General features: G+C 47.8%; 1 protein-coding gene across 1 annotated transcript in view; it reads right to left on the bottom strand.

Annotated features, from left to right (window-relative positions):
* The window catches only part of NSMAF (neutral sphingomyelinase activation associated factor), a 180,542-nt gene that overhangs the window by 66,049 nt on the left and 96,592 nt on the right, over window positions 1-17,901 (bottom strand). The window contains exons 19-21 of the mRNA XM_075316032.1: window positions 15,116-15,158; window positions 11,611-11,774; window positions 10,757-10,865 (exon numbers count right to left, since the gene is read on the bottom strand). Of these exons, the coding sequence (XP_075172147.1) occupies window positions 10,757-10,865; window positions 11,611-11,774; window positions 15,116-15,158 (316 nt within the window). The remainder of the gene's footprint in view (window positions 1-10,756; window positions 10,866-11,610; window positions 11,775-15,115; window positions 15,159-17,901) is intronic.

Here is a 17,901-nt window from a genome sequence, read left to right as displayed (position 1 = left end):
ATGTGTGCATGTATATAGCAGAGCTATGTGTGCATGTATATAGCAGAGCTATGTGTGTATGTATATAGCAGAGCTATGTGTGCATGTATATAGCAGAGCTATGTGTGTATGTATATAGCAGAGCTATGTGTGTATGTAGCAGAGCTAGGTGTGTATGTATATAGCAGAGCTATGTGTGTATGTAGCAGAGCTATGTGTGTATGTATGTGGCAGAGCTATGTGTGTATGTAGCAGAGCTATGTGTGTATGTATATAGCAGAGCTATGTATGTAGCAGAGCTATGTATGTAGCAGAGCTATGTGTGCATGTATATAGCAGAGCTATGTGTGTATGTATGTGGCAGAGCTATGTGTGTATGTATGTAGCAGCGCTGTGTCTGTATGTATGTATCCAGCAGAGCTGTGTGTGTTTGTCTGTATGCATGTATGATGTGTATCTATGTATGTCAGTGTATATGACTGTATAGATGTGTCAGTTCTATATGTATTTTTGTGAGTTTGTCGTTAAATATGTATATGTATGTGTACGTATGTGTGTCTGCGTGTGGATGGGGCCCACTGGGACTCTTCCGCCCGGGGCCCACAAAAACCTGGAGCCGACCCTGGCGGTGACGTCACTCCTGTGCGACTGCTGTGCTGAGTGCACAGAGCGCAGGGAGGGAGGACGCCGACCGCAGCACCGGGAGGACGAGCAGCAGTGGAAGGAGGAGAGCAGGGAGTACAGCATCAGTGGAACAAGGAGACGTCAGGACAGAGCAGCAGTGGAAGGAGGAGAGCGGTGAGTACTTGTTTTTTTTTTATATATATATATATATATATATATATATATATATATATATATATATATATATATATATATATATATATATATATATATATATATATATATAGATATATATGTACACGGTGGTCAGAGGCCTGGAGTGGGGAGGCTGCATTATACTGTACATGGAGGCCTGGGGTGGGAAGGCTGGATGATACTGTACATGGAGGCCTGGGGTGGGGAGGCTGCATCTGTACATGGAGGCCTGGGGTGGGGAGGCTGCCTGATACTGTACAAGGAGGCCTGGGGTGGGGAGGCTGCCTGATACTGTACAAGGAGGCCTGGGGTGGGGAGGCTGCATGATACTGTACATGGAGGCCTGGGGTGGGGAGGCTGCCTGATACTGTACATGGAGGCCTGGGGTGGGGAGGCTGCCTGATACTGTACATGGAAGCCTGGGGTGGGGAGGCTGCCTGATACTGTACAAGGAGGCCTGGGGTGGGGAGGCTGCCTGATACTGTACAAGGAGGCCTGGGGTGGGGAGGCTGCATGATACTGTACATGGAGGCCTGGCGTGGGGAGGCTGCATGATACTGTGCATGGAGGCCTGGGGAGGCTGCATTATACTGTACATGGAGGCCTGGGGAGACTCCATTATACTGTACATGGAGGCCTGGGGAGGCTGGCAGCATTATTATACATGGAGGCCTGGGGAGGCTGGCTGCTATATTATACATGGAGGCCTGGGAGGCTGGCTGCTATATTATACATGGAGGCCTGGAGAGGTTGGCTGCATTATTATATATGGAGGCCTGGTGAGGCTGCATAATAAACATGAAGGACACCTTATACATTGAATATAGAGGTGTAATATACATAGAGGTCTATGAGGCTGCATTATACTGGAGGTCTATAGGGCTGCATTAAAATGGAGGTCGGGGGGGGGGGGCTGTATAATACAAAATGAAGGGACACCTTATACATGGAATATAGGGGTGAATTATACATGGAGGAGTATGGGGCTGTATAATACCATCTGAAGTTTTATGGGGTTGTGTTATAATACATATAGGACTATGGGGGCTGCATTATAATATATGGAGGACTATGGAGGCTACCTTATACATGGACTATGGAAGTGCATTATAAAACATGGAGGACTATGTGGTGCAGTATAATATATGGAGAACTATGGGGTGAATTTTAATACATGGAGAACTATGGGAAATGCATTATAATTGAAGGGCTACTTTATACATGGAGGATTATGGGGGTGCATTATAATATATGGAGGGCTATGTATCTGCATTCTAATATATGAAGGGTTATGTGAGACCCTTTATACAATTATTTGGAAGGCTATGTGGGGGCTGTTATAGTATTTTGAGAACTTTATACAGGGGGGACAAAGATACAAGTATGGGATGGAAATGTTTTGTGCTGAGGGAAAAAGGCTCTTTCCCTCAGCAGCCAACTTTCCCATGCTCTGCTATACATCTCTCAGCACCCAGCTTTCCCATGTTCTGATATACATCTCTCAGCACCCAGCTTTCCCATGTTCTGATATACATCTCTCAGCACCCAGCTTTCTCATGCTCTGATATGGGAAAGCTGGGTGCTGAGGACAAGATAAATATCAGAACATAGGAAAGCTGGGTGCTGATAGAGGGATTTCAGGGTGCTGTGGGTGAGAGCCAAGTGTCAGCGTCATTATCCTGTACCCCGAGTGTCAGTGTCATTATCCCTTACCCCATACCTCCCAACCGTCCCGGATACAGCGGGACTTTCACGCTTTACGTTGTTTGTCCCATTGCCACGATCGGGACGGCCGGCTCCCGGGCTCCGCCCACCCACTCTCTCTCCGCCTCCCTGCTTTTCCCTCCTACCATCCCAGTAGACGTGGCATAACAGAGAGGAGCGCTGCCTGTGCTGCTGCTGGTACAGTAAAATCTCCCCAGCGCTGATTTCCCTCCCTCCCCCCCCTCACCCCCGGCCGGAGCCTCTCTGTGCGGTCGGCCGGCCGCCTGTCTGTGCGGTCGGCCGGCCGCCTGTCTGTGCGGTCGGCCGGCCGCCTGTCTGTGCGGTCGGCCGGCCGCCTTTCTGTGCGGGCGGCCCCCGGCCGCCTGTCTGTGCGGGCGCCCCCCTGCCGCCTGTCTGTGAAGGCGACCGGCCACCTCACTGTGTGGGCGACCGGCCGCCTCACTGTGGCTCCCTGCGTGTCCATGCTGGAGGCCCGCCGGCTGCCTGCGTGTCCATGCTGGAGGCCCGCCGGCTGCCTGCGTGTCCATGCTGGAGGCCCGCCGGCTGCCTGCGTGTCCATGCTGAATGGGTGTGGATGGGGAGTGGATATGGGCGTGACTGTGAAATGGGTGTGGTTAGGGGGCGTGGCCTAAAAATTCGCGCGCCGCAAACTTTCTCCTTCTTTTCCTTCTTTAAAAGTTGGGAGGTATGCCTTACCCCAAGTGTCTGTGTATGTGGAGGGGGGGCCCAGGTCTAAACTTTGCACCGGGGCCCATCCAACTCTAGTTACGCCACTGCTTATCACGTATCATGAATTGAAAATGGACATCGCACGTGTGCCATGAATCACGGTACATGGAGGGATATATGCGTTTTTTACACGTCAGTGGAAAAAAACACAAGTTTTTCACTGACGTATTAAACAGGCCTTAAAAGGGTTTTCTAGTTTAGAAAACCCATTTTCACCCAGCCCATCAGTGCATTATTAGTTAAAAGAAGGGAATTTTGTTTACTTACCGTAAATTCCTTTTCTTCTAGCTCCAATTGGGAGACCCAGACAATTGGGTGTATAGCTATGCCTCCGGAGGCCACACAAAGTATTACACTAAAAGTGTAAAGCCCCTCCCCTTCTGCCTATACACCCCCCGTGCTCACGGGCTCCTCAGTTTTGGTGCAAAAGCAAGAAGGAGGAAAAAATTATAAATTGGTTTAAAGTAAATTCAATCCGAAGGAATATCGGAGAACTGAAACCATTCAACATGAACAACATGTGTACACAAAAAACAGGGGCGGGTGCTGGGTCTCCCAATTGGAGCTAGAAGAAAAGGAATTTACGGTAAGTAAACAAAATTCCCTTCTTCTTTGTCGCTCCATTGGGAGACCCAGACAATTGGGACGTCCAAAAGCAGTCCCTGGGTGGGTAAATAATACCTCATAATAGAGCCGCAACCGGCTCCGTCCTACAGGTGGGCAACCGCCGCCTGAAGGACTCGCCTACCTAGGCTGGCATCTGCCGAAGCATAGGTATGCACCTGATAGTGTTTCGTGAAAGTGTGCAGGCTCGACCAGGTAGCCGCCTGACACACCTGCTGAGCCGTAGCCTGGTGCCTCAAAGCCCAGGACGCTCCCACGGCCCTGGTAGAATGGGCCTTCAGCCCTGAGGGAACCGGAAGCCCCGAGGAACGATAAGCCTCGAGAATTGGTTCCTTAATCCACCGAGCCAGGGTTGATTTGGAAGCTTGTGTCCCTTTACGCTGGCCAGCGACAAGGACAAAGAGTGCATCCGAGCGGCGCAGGTGCGCCGTACGAGAAATGTAGAATCTGAGTGCTCTCACCAGATCTAACAAGTGCAAATCCTTTTCACATTGGTGAACTGGATGAGGACAAAAAGAGGGTAAGGAGATATCCTGATTGAGATGAAAGGGGGATACCACCTTAGGGAGAAAGTCCGGAACCGGACGCAGAACCACCTTGTCCTGGTGAAACACCAGGAAGGGGGCTTTGCATGACAGCGCTGCTAGCTCAGACACTCTCCGAAGTGAAGTGACTGCTACTAGGAAAACCACCTTCTGCGAAAGGCGTGAGAGAGAGATATCCCTCATTGGCTCGAACGGTGGTTTCTGAAGAACCATCAGCACCCTGTTCAGATCCCAGGGTTCTAACGGACGCTTGTAAGGAGGGACGATGTGACAAACCCCCTGCAGGAACGTGCGTACCTGTGGAAGTCTGGCTAGGCGCTTCTGAAAAAAGACAAGAGAGCGCAGAGACTTGTCCCTTAAGGGAGCAGAGCGACAAACCCTTTTCCAATCCGGATTGAAGGAAGGACAGAAAAGTGGGCAAGGTAAACGGCCAGGGAGAAAAACCCTGAGCAGAGCACCACGACAGGAATATTTTCCACGTCCTGTGGTAGATCTTGGCGGACGTTGGTTTCCTAGCCTGTCTCATAGTGGCAATGACCTCTTGAGATAATCCTGAAGACGCTAGGATCCAGGACTCAATGGCCACACAGTCAGGTTGAGGGCCGCAGAATTCAGATGGAAAAACGGCCCTTGAGACAGCAAGTCTGGTCGGTCTGGTAGTGCCCACGGTTGGCCGACCGTGAGATGCCACAGATCCGGGTACCACGACCTCCTCGGCCAGTCTGGAGCAACGAGGATGGCGCGGCGGCAGTCGGCCCTGATCTTGCGTAACACTCTGGGCAACAGTGCCAGAGGAGGGAACACATAAGGGAGTTGAAACTGCGACCAATCCTGAACTAAGGCGTCTGCCGCCAGAGCTCTGTGATCTTGAGACCGTGCCATGAATGTCGGGACCTTGTTGTTGTGCCGGGACGCCATTAGGTCGACGTCCGGCATTCCCCAGCGGCAACAGATCTCCTGAAACACGTCCGGGTGAAGGGACCATTCCCTTGCGTCCATGCCCTGGCGACTGAGAAAGTCTGCTTCCCAGTTTTCTACGCCCGGGATGTGAACTGCGGATATGGTGGAGGCTGTGGCTTCCACCCACAGCAGAATCCGCCGAACTTCCTGGAAGGCTTGCCGACTGCGTGTTCCGCCTTGGTGGTTGATGTATGCCACCGCTGTGGAGTTGTCCGACTGAATTCGGATCTGCTTGCCTTCCAGCCACGGCTGGAACGCCTTTAGGGCAAGATACACTGCCCTTATCTCTAGAACATTGATCTGAAGGGAGGACTCTGTCTGAGTCCAAGTCCCCTGAGCCCTGTGGTGGAGAAAGACCGCTCCCCACCCTGACAGGCTCGCGTCCGTCGTGACCACCGCCCAGGATGGGGGCAGGAAGGATTTCCCCTTCGACAGAGAAGTGGGGAGGAGCCACCACTGAAGGGAAGCTTTGGCTGCCCGAGAAAGGGAGACGTTCCTGTCGAGGGACGTCGACTTCCTGTCCCATTGAAGTGGGCGCAGATGAAACTGCGCAAAAGGAACTGCCTCCATTGCTGCCACCATCTTCCCTAGGAAGTGCATGAGGCGCCTCAGGGGGTGTGACTGACCATGAAGGAGAGATTGCACCCCTGTCTGTAGTGAACGCTGTTTGTTCAGCGGAAGCTTCACTATCGCTGAGAGAATATGAAACTCCATGCCAAGATATGTCAGTGATTGGGCCGGTGTCAGATTTGACTTTGGAAAATTGATGATCCACCCGAAACTCTGGAGAGTTTCTAGAGCAATGTTCAGGCTGTGTTGGCATGCCCCTTGAGAGGGTGCCTTGACAAGGAGATCGTCTAAGTAAGGGATCACCGAGTGTCCCTGAGAGTGTAGGATTGCCACCACTGTTGCCATGACCTTGGTGAAGACCCGTGGGGCTGTCGCCAGGCCAAAAGGCAGTGCCACGAACTGAAGGTGTTCGTCCCCTATGGCAAAGCGCAGGAAGCGCTGATGCTCTGGTGCAATCGGTACGTGGAGATAAGCATCTTTGATGTCTATTGATGCCAGGAAATCTCCTTGGGACATTGAGGCGATGACGGAGCGGAGCGATTCCATCCGGAACCGCCTGGTTTTCACATGCTTGTTGAGCAGTTTTAGGTCCAGAACGGGACGGAAGGATCCGTCCTTTTTTGGCACCACAAACAAGTTGGAGTAAAAACCGTGACCCCGTTGCTGAAGAGGAACAGGGATCACCACTCCTTCCGCCTTCAGGGTGCCCACCGCCTGCATAAGAGCCTCGGCTCTGTCGGGGGGCGGAGATGTTCTGAAGAAACGAATCGGAGGACGAGAGCTGAACTCTATCCTGTAACCGTGAGATAGAATGTCTCTCACCCATCGGTCTCTTACTTGTGGCAGCCAGGTGTCGCAAAAGCGGGAGAGCCTGCCACCGACCGAGGATGCGGTTTGAGGAGGCCGAAAGTCATGAGGAGGCCGCTTTGGGAGCGGTTCCTCCGGCGGTCTTTTTAGGACGTGACTTAGACCGCCATGCATCGGAGTTCCTCTGACCTTTCTGAGGCCTTTTGGACGAGGAAAATTGAGACCTGCCCGCGGTCCGAAAGGACCGAAACCTCGATTGTACCTTCCGTGGTTGAGGTCTGTTTGGTTTGGACTGGGGTAAGGATGAATCCTTTCCCTTGGATTGTTTAATGATTTCATCCAATCGCTCACCAAACAAGCGGTCGCCAGACAATGGCAAACCGGTTAAGAACTTTTTGGAAGCAGAGTCTGCCTTCCATTCACGTAGCCACATGGCCCTGCGGAGTACCACCGAATTGGCGGATGCCACCGCCGTACGGCTCGCAGAGTCCAGGATAGCATTAATGGCGTAGGACGCAAACGCCGACGCCTGATTGGTTAAGGACACCACTTGCGGGGCAGATGTACGTGTTACTGCATTAATCTGCGCCCGACAAGCTGAGATAGCTTGGAGCGCCCATACGGCTGCGAATGCTGGAGCAAAAGACGCACCTATGGCTTCATAGATGGATTTCAACCATAGTTCCATCTGTCTGTCAGTGGCATCTTTGAGTGAAGCCCCATCTTCCACTGCAACTATGGATCTAGCCGCCAGTCTGGAGATTGGAGGATCCACCTTAGGACACTGAGTCCAGCCCTTAACAACCTCGGGGGGGAAGGGATAACGTGTGTCCTTAAGGCGCTTGGAAAAACGCTTGTCTGGACAGTCTCGGTTTTTCTGGATTGCCTCTCTGAAGTCAGAGTGATCCAGAAACATATTTAATGTACGCTTTGGAAACCTGAAACGGAATTTCTCCTGAGAAGCAGACTCCTCAATTGGGGGAGCAGGGGGAGAAATATCCAACACCTGATTGATGGTCGCTATAAGGTCATTCACTACTGCGTCACCTTCAGGTGTATCTAGGTTGAGAGCGGCTTCAGGATCAGAATCCTGATCTGATACCTCCGCTTCATCCTCCAGAGAGTCCCCCTGCTGGGACCCTGAACAGTGTGATGAAGTGGAGGGAATTTCCCAGCGACCCCGCTTGGGCGGCCTGGGACTGCGGTCCGTGTCAGAGACCTCACCATGTGACCTATGGGTTACCCCAGGGGCACTTTGCTGTTCCAAATGAGGGGGACCAGGGGTCAAGGATTGGACAGTGCCCGGGGCCTGAATCACCGGTCTGGACTGCAACGCTTCCAGTATTTTAGCAGACCATTTATCCATAGTCTCAGACAGTTTGTCAGCAAAGGCTGCAAACTCCGTCCCTGTCACCTGGACAGTGGTAGCAGGTGGTTCCACCTGGGCCACCTGTGGCAGAGGCTCCGGCTGAGTAAGTGCCACAGGGGCCGAGTATTGCACACAATGAGGGTCAGTGGAACCTGCCGGTAGTACAGCTGTACAAGAGGTACAGGTTGCAAAGTACGCCTTTGCTTTGGCACCCTTGCTTTTTGCGGATGACATGTTGTCTCCTCTGAGAACAACCAGGAGGGTATATAGCCAAAAATCAACAGAGCGACCGTACAGTGCAAATGTATAGCCTATAAGCCTATATATAATATATATATATATATATATATATATATATATATATATATATATATATATATATATATATATATATATATATATATATATATATATATATATATATATATATATATATATATATTATATATTATATATATATATATATATATATATATATATATATACACACACACACTTCGGTACTCAGTGGGGCCAGCACCACAGGTGCTGCTTACCGACCGCTGAGAGCGGTTGTGTGATCACCAGATTCCCTGCCTGGGTCTCCCTGTGTTGTCTCTCCTCTCCAGCGTCTGAATCGCTGACAGGAATGGCTGCCGGCGTTCTGTGGGGAGGAGGGGACCGTGGGCGTGCCCAAGAAAAGTGCGGGAATCTAGTGCCCCAGTGTACTGAGTGAGGAGGGAGGAGGATACTAATGTATGCTCCAGCCCTCGGCGCTGACGATCTGTGCAGCGTCCCGCCCTTCCCCTGACTGGCAGGCCTGTGGGCGGGAATAAACGACACTAGGCCGCAGAAGCCGGGGACTAAAGTTATAAGCGCGGCCGGCAATAAGCGCGGCCGCGCGGTAGTACCCCGGCGCACTAACACCTCCAGCAGTGCTGGAAAGTGTCTGGCACAAGTGCTCCATGCGCGATAGTCCCCGGCGCACTAACACACCCAGCAGTGCTGGACAGTGTATGGCACAAGCGCTCCATGCGCGATAGTCCCCGGCGCATTAACACACCCAGCAGTGCTGCAATGTGTATGGCACCAGCGCTCCATGCGCTGTCCCCACGGGGACACAGAGTACCTCACAGTAGCAGGGCCTTGTCCCTGACGATACCCGGCTCCTATCCAGCAGATTCCCAGGGGCTGCGGAGGGAGCACGGTCCCAGTGCCTGGAGACCGATCCGGGTCCCACTTCACCCAGAGCCCATTAAGGGATGGGGAAGGAAAACAGCATGTGGCTCCTGCCTGCGTACCCGCAATGGGTACCTCAACCTTAACAACACCGCCGACAAAGTGGGGTGAGAAGGGAGCATGCTGGGGGCCCTGTTATGGGCCCTCTTTTCTTCCATCCGACCTAGTCAGCAGCTGCTGCTGACTAAGCTGTGGAGCTATGCGTGGATGTCTGCCTCCTTCGCACAAAGCATAAAAACTGAGGAGCCCGTGAGCACGGGGGGGTGTATAGACAGAAGGGGAGGGGCTTTACACTTTTAGTGTAATACTTTGTGTGGCCTCCGGAGGCATAGCTATACACCCAATTGTCTGGGTCTCCCAATGGAGCGACAAAGAAAGATAGTCCACTACTCAGAGAACCTTTTAAATCAGCATATTCATCCCCAGTAAAAACACTTATACCCACCTACAATGCTAGCGCAGTTCCAGTGGTATCGGCACTTGCTCTCCTAGGGCTAACCTGACACTGTTACATGATGTGAGTCCTGCCCAATTAGTACAGACTTCGCTCTCCGCACCTTCGGAAGGATCGATCATCAAGGGGACGTTAGAGCTGCACCGATGACAGGTGAAGTGAATCTTGGGCTGATTAGGCGTAGGGCCCACATGATGTAATAATGTCATGTGAGCCCTTGGAGAGCGAGTGCCAACACCACTGGAACACCAGAGGCACTGAAGGTGAGTATAAAGTATAATTTTAACGGGGGTGAACAGGCTCATTGAGAAGGGGTTGTGAAGGTGGTGCACTACCCCCTTAATAGAGGAGCTTTACTCTGTTTAGGATCATTGGGCACTTTTAAAGATGGATGACCAAATTGGAAAACCATTTTAAAAGGATTCCACACTTCACATATTTGTAGTTTCCAAGATATAAATTCTTTATTAGCGCCAACTAATTAAATTTATCAATGATGTGTTGGTGACATGTGCACAAGTCACTGCACAGGAGTCTCTCCATGCAGATATCATGTAAACGCACTATATAATACTTTACATTACTTCTTATATTACAGCCATTATGTGTCATAGACAGGCCTAAGACCTTATATACATGTGCAGAAATAAATAAAGAAATCATCCATGGAACCAGTCCACACATGACATGTTTTAGTAATTTTTATTTTGCTGATTGATCCACTTAAATTAGTAATTTTGGTACATTAATTGGTCCGGAATATTACAGGTCACAGATGTGCTCTACGGATTCCATCATCACAAAAACAGTCGTGTGCACAGAAGATAACTAGTTTATATAGCGTCCTTAGAAAACACCGGCTTCATACTGATGAGAGACACAGTCTGAATATGGCCTAAATGAGAATTTTCTAAAATACGTCATAATTACTACATTTCCCATGGAAAAGTCACTCACTCTTTGTGAATCTTGTGTCGACTCTCTATCTGAAATTTGGTGATATTGCTCCATGCAATGGTTTTACTTTCTTCAGTTAAGTCTTCAAAAGAATCTTCACTGGGAGAAACTGGAGGAAGTAAAAAAATAAAGGTGATTATTACTATTACTTCTTATGGCACCATAACCATCTGGGTTTTAGGCTATGTGCGCACTAGTAAAAGGATTTTTCTCAAGAAATTTCTTAAGTAATTTCTTGAAAGTGAAGGATTAGCGCACCTGCGTTAAAAATAACGTTATGGCTCTTGGAGGAAGGGGAGGAAAAAATGAAAAGATAAAATTGCTAAGGGGTTTAAAAATCAGGCACTGCACTCACTAGAAGATTACCTTTTTGCTAAATAAAATTAATTTTGTAAAAATTTGTAATATTTAAATGTTATTTGACTGAATTTCTCAAACTTTAAAGTGAGGATTCAGAATACAATTTTGTGCGTGATGGGCAGCCGGTGGCAGTGTCAGAGGGATGGCATTCTAAGAAGATTGCAGATGTGGCCATCTTAGTGACACAAAGGAGGGCTGCAGCAGTCTATACTGGGCATTTTAAATGCTTGCCTCCAGATCTTCCCTCATAGAATCTTATGGGCACCAACAGTCATCTCCTATATTTGTAGTCAGCGAAAATAGATTTTCCCATTACTGATAACTGAATGTGAAAACGTAGTAAAGAAGGAGAAACAAATGTCCGTGATCAGATTTATTACCATGTTTCCTATTTACATGTGTACTACTGATTGCTAAAAGGAAAAAAAACTAAATTTATGTTTTAAGGAGTTAATAACACCACTACCGTCAGTTCTCCAGAGTCCGTATCATACCTGGTGATTCTATTGTAGACAGATTCTGACTGGATGACCGGGAAAAACTTTTACACTTTGAGAAAATCCTCTTTGGATGGGGTTTTGTAAACAGCTGTTTCGGAGTTTGACCAAATTCCAAAATTTGAGTTAGCATTGCAATTTTGTGATCAGGATCTTCAATACTAAAAAGGTAAAGTAAAACACAAGTTTCCTTACATTCATATCTAAAGGGATAAGCGCAGAATATTGTACAGCTCGATTAAGGAATATAGCAGGAAGAATCCCTTGGGCAATATCAGGTGTCTAAAAATAATGGTTGCCTAAAACTATTAAGCCCAAAATATGTCCTGTTCACATCACGCTTTGTAGTGATTCTTTTCATTTTTTTTCCCTTCACTTTAATGGATCAGTTACCAAATCAGATAATCAAAAAGTTTCTCATTTTTCATAATGAACAATCAGTTCCTAATGTACAAGTTTTGGGCAACTGGATGATTTACACCATTTTTTTCTTTATTAACTTGGATTGAAAAAAAAAAACAAAAAAAAACCCAACAAAAACAATTGGTACAATTAGCTTTGTCATTTTATTATTTAAAGGCACAAAAATGCTCACTACGTATTACAGGTTCTCCTCCTGCAGTTGTTAGTGTCGCCTCTTCCGGATGACAACTGTCCGGACCACAAAACGGCCGCTGATGGTTCAGTATCAGACCTGTCCATTCCATCCTCTTATAGAAACATAGCCTAACCCTTTAAAGAACTCCTTTTTGGGCTTTCAATTTTTTTCCTTAAATTTTTCCAAGAGCCACACATTTTTAGGTCAACAAATCTAAGGGTAGTTTTTTTGCATACCGCGTTATGTATTTTTGAATGATCCCATTCATTTTAATATATAAATTATTCAAAACCGATAAAAAAAATGCAAGTAGGGTAAACTGGTGAAAGAAAAATGCAATTCCTCCACTGTTTTTGGGGTTTTGTTTTTACGGCATTCATTGTGCAGTAAAAATTACTTGTCAACATGACTGCCTTGGTTAGTAGAATTATGGCGATAGCAAACAAGGTTTTTCTTCTATTCTGAAGGTTAAAAGAAAATTAAAAACTTTATATATAGAAAAAAAAACGCATTGCTGTTTTCGGAGACCCAAAACTTTATTTTCCCGTACATGGAAAAGGGTAAGGGCTTGAGTAAATATCTGAAATCAATCATTTCCTATAAACTATCAACAAGTTATACCTCTCAACTGGAATTTTGGACTCTTCTTAAGCAAACAGCTCCAGGTCTCATATTTGAAGGCGTCGCCTCCCAACAGCAATTTTAACATTTGTCCAGAGGTGTTCAGTGGGATTTAGATCTAGACTAATTTCTGGCCACTTCAGAACTCTCCAGCGCTTTGTTTCCATCTATTTCTAGGAACTTCTTGAAGTATGTTCAAGGTCATTGTCCTGCTTTCTGACACTGGGCATTACATTGTGATCTAAATCCTTTGGTAAACTTCAGATTTAATGATGCCTTGCACAGAGTCAAGGTCCCCAGGGCCAGAGACAGCCAAACAATCACAAAACATCTTTGAACTTCCACCATATTTTACTGTAGGTACGGTGTTCTTTTCTTTGCAGGTCTCACTCAGTTTTCGGTAAGGCTACTTTCACACATCCGGTTTGAGCACTGCGGCTCAATCTGGCTGTGAAACCTATGCAACGGATGCGGCGAAAACATCGCATCCTTTGCATAAGTTTTTACATGCGGCCCGTCCGGCCCGTCCGTTTTTTCCGGTTGCGGCACGCTACTGAGCATGCGCAGTGGAACAAACCGCATGCGGCGGCTGGATGCGGTTTTTGCCGCATCCGGCGTCCATAGGCATGCATTGAAAAATGCGCCGCAGCGGCCGGATGCGGCGCGATGCGGTTTTTCTGCCGGAGCAAAAAACGTGCCAGGGAACGTTCCATCCGGCCGCCGCAGCGGCTAAATCTGCCGCATGCGGCAAAAAACGGACGGAACGCAAGCAAGCTCCAGCTTTGTCTCATCTATCCAAAAGACGCTTTCCCAGAAGGATTTTGGCTTCTATGTACATTATGGCAAACTGCAGTGTAGCTTTTTTATGCCTCTGTGTTAGCAGTGGGGTTCTCCTGAGTACTGTGCCATAGCGTTTCACGTCACTCACTGTGGATGGATAGTTCACATTGACACTGATGCACCATGAGCCTGGAACATCAAAGGAACATCAACATCTCTGGGATGGACTTTAACCTTGAGATTGTTCGTATTTTTTTCATTCGCTTTTTATTTCATTTTGAATGGTAAAGGAAGGGGGGGAATTTACATTCTGTGTGTGAATATATTAATTTAATATTTTAAATGATATATTTTTAGGGGACTTGAACCTGTAATCATTTCATCACATATCTGCATGTGTGAACAGCGCTCTAACACAGTCACAAGCCCGCAGCCTATTAGGTGACACTCATACGATTAGATCAGGCGGGCAGCTTGCCTGATCTAATAGTATGGGCGTCACCTCATAGGCTGCGGGCTTGTGACTGTTATCTGCATGTGTGAACAGCGCTCTATGCAAGCCATTAGTGTGCAGTTTTATCATCCAGCAATCGCCCCCCTCCATTTCATGGAGGTGTGTGTGTGTGATTTGTTCCTCCTGCACCTGTGATGCCTCCACTTAGTGGGGGTTTAGCTGTATCCTGGTAGAATACTAGTTTTTGGCCTTGGCGATGTACACACTGCAGCCCATCTTTGCTGTAAGTAACATCAGTGATTGTCAGTAGCATCTAAATGGTTAACAGCAGTTCCAGAGCCCGCTCCATACACCACACTACACCCTGTAATGGAAATTTACATCACAGATCATTAGGGGTTGCTCATGTGCAGTATTGTTCAATTGGAGGAGACAGAGCCGAGCAGTCTGTATAGGCTGCACTAAAGTACAGTAGGAGAATCTGTGTAGTTATAATTTTAGTAAGTGCCACTAAATCATGACCCCAACATATTTGTTAAAATGCACAAAGTAAACAACTTGAAAACAAGAATTATAAGACTGAAGCTGTCACTTTTCTTTCTGTACAAAGAAGTCAACCAGCCTGTGCAGAAAATATACAATTTTTTTTCTGTATATCATTAAAAAACAAACAAATGTACAATTAAAAAAGGAAATAAAATATAAGGAATGAACACTTCATTACAGGACCAGAAAGCTCACTTGTGCATCCATTATCTATTAAAATCAACCAAGGAAGTAGAAGTACAAGATGTCATGTAAAAAAGTGTATTATTCCCCATGTAATGGACACCACATTCACCAACTGCCAGGAACTGTAGAAAGAATAGCCAAGAGTCACCACTGAGCTGTAATTATTTCTGATTGAAACCCCATGTACAAAACCTCCCTCCCAATAGTTGTCAGAACTTCCTAATGTAATAATAGGGGACTGTGAACTTTCCATTAGATGAAAGAACAGGGGTCCTAGTTCCCAAAGTACCTCAGCAATATAACATATTGTACTGCACCTTTTTAAGTCAATTTCACCTTCATATGTAACCGGATGGAACACTAAAAAAGAAAAAAAGAACAACTTTAATACAAGTAAATAGCAGAAGGATATTTGTAAGCTAATGTTTTTTTTCTGGCCTACTGTCACCATCTTCACAACTAACAAACTCCTCTTTTTACTAAGTGTTCAGCCGGTCAGTCAGGGCATCTACTGGACCCAAGGAGACTTATGTGCTAATACAACAGTCTTTGATAAGAACTGCTCACTGAAGTGTATCTACGAAAGTCTATGCACTGCGAGTCAAATATCCTCAGAACTAAGGCTAGCAAGGGAAGGGAAATTTATACAAGTGTCAGGTAGAAAAATGCTGAGCACGTTGAAATGTTCTATTATTAAAGTAAAAAAAAATATCATATCCCCACCACCACTTCCCTCCATTAAAGGGAACCTGTAAGGTCCAATTTGCACCCAGAACCATGATCAGTTCTGGGTGTATATTGCTAATCCCTGCCTAACCGTCCCTGTAGACACTCGCATAGCTAAAGGGATTTTTAGAAAAAGTATTTCTAAAGATCTTTTATAGTATGCTAATGAGTGCGGGGACTAGTCCCAAGGGCATTGCATCCCTTGCCAGTCGGTCCCATTAGCATGTTAGTATGCCGCTGTGGGTGTGCTAACATGCTACCGATAGCACAGCGTCACAGGATGATCTCACCTTTCCGCAGCCATCGCCGCTCAACGCTGGATTTCGGCTCAGTGCACATGACTCTGGAGTTCGGGTCATGCGCACTATGAAGCCGGGTATAAGTGTCCTGCCTTCAAACTGAAGTAGTGCGTATGACCGAAAGTCCGAGATCATGCACACTGAGCCGAAATCCAGCATTGGGCGGCGACGGCAGCGGAGAGGTAAGTGAGAAAACACCTCGGTTACTTACCGGTAGCCGTTTTTTCCAGAACCCATGACAGCACCACGTGAGAGAGAGGGATCCGCCCAGCGAGGACAGGAAACCATTCTGAAATAAAAGGGCAGTACCTCTCCCCTTCATCAGTTGATTACCGAGAATTGAGAGGACCTCCAACAAACGTTAGAGTTAAGTTCTATCACCAACTATAAACACACACACATGCACACCCAGAATAGTGCACACTAAGGGTGAAAAGGGAGGGATTATAAGGGTGCTGTCATGGGTTCTGGAAAAACCGGCTACCGGTAAGTAACCGAGGTGTTTTCCCCCTCATCCATGACAGCACTACGTGAGATTTCCAGAGAATAACGTATTAGGGAGGGACCAACGTCTCAAGCACCCTTCTACAAACGAGAGATCAGCCGAGGAGGATAGATCCAACCGATAGTGACGGAAGAAAAGGAGAATGTGAAGACCAGGTAGCGGTCCTACAAATCCGGTCAATAGATACCTGCGTCTTTTCAGCCCCGGAGGGCGACACCGCACCGGTGGAAAGGGCCCTTAAGCCCTCAGGGAAGGTAGTCCCACTAGATGAGTAGGCTAAGCAATGGCCTCCCTAATCCACCTAGAGATAGTGCAGTTTCACACCCACAGACCTTTCCTACTACAGAGAGGGCTATGAAAAAGGACTGTTTTCCCCACACTATGTCACTGAGATGTAGAGAAGCAGGGCCCTATGAACCTCCAACGTATGAATCTGTTTTACCCCTGTATTTGTAGGATGGCCGCAAAAGGAGGGAGGATTATACCCTGCGTGCTATGGAATCGAGAGGCGACCATTGGGAGAAAGGGTCCTATTAACACCTGACCCGGCCTATCGTTGAACAAGTGAGCGTAGGGCCGTACTACCAATAAGGCGTGTAAGCACTAATTCTGCGGGCGAACTCCAAGGCGCAGAGCAAAATAGTTTCGAATATCAGGGAGATTTTTTTTTTTTGGCAAAAGGTTCAAAGGGAGGACTCGTGAGGGCGTCCAACCCTAATTTGATCCCCCGGTGGAACTGTCGGGCATGAACTCACAAACCCAATAACCTTGAACCCACCGATCTGCTGCCAGTTGTCCAATGTATAAAGTTCCCAGGGCAGAACAGGAACCCCTAGAGTGTACACTGAGAATCCTAGAGCAACCCCGTCTGCAAGAATGCCAATTTGCATGGAATAGGAACTCATACCCAAGGGACCATTTGCAAAGAAGGGGAACTTTTGCCACTCTCCCCCATAGAGTGTAGTGGTAACCGGTTTATGGCTCTTCCGCAAGGAAGAGACCGGGTCAGAGGAGAACCCTTGCGCATCAGCAACATCCTCTCAAGCTCTAAGCTGTGAAATGAAAAAACCCATTTCCTGCACGAGGAACACAGGTAACTGCACTAACAGGTCCGGAATCCCCGGCAGAACCCCAGGATCCGGGACAGACAATGTCCTCAGGAGAGAGAGCCATGGCCCCTTGGGCCAGAAGGGGGCGAGGGGAAGGACCCTTGCCCGAGCTTCCCAGAGCTCTTGGAGAACCATCGAGAGCATGACAACAGGGGGAAGGGCATAGGCTATTCCGAAGGTCCATGGAATGGAAGTGCATTCATCGCGAGGGCTGGACTGCTGGGAACATGGAACAAGATGTCTATATGCCAGTTTAGCCTGGAGGAAACCGGTATCTCCGTGGTATTCTCCACAGAGCCACTACCGTTGAAAGATCCGCGGATTCAGGGATCATTCCCCTTGCCGTGGTTGATGGCGCCTGAGGTAAGCTGCCAACTACAGGAATGGCCCATCGGGATTCAAACCCACAAGCTCACACATCCAAGGCCACAAGCTTACCACGAGACCATGAAACAACATTGGCA

This window comes from Anomaloglossus baeobatrachus, chromosome 6, assembly GCF_048569485.1.
Source record: "Anomaloglossus baeobatrachus isolate aAnoBae1 chromosome 6, aAnoBae1.hap1, whole genome shotgun sequence".
Lineage (NCBI taxonomy): Eukaryota > Metazoa > Chordata > Amphibia > Anura > Aromobatidae > Anomaloglossus > Anomaloglossus baeobatrachus.
Note: the sequence above shows the minus strand (reverse complement) of the source record. Positions and strands in the feature narration are given on the sequence as shown.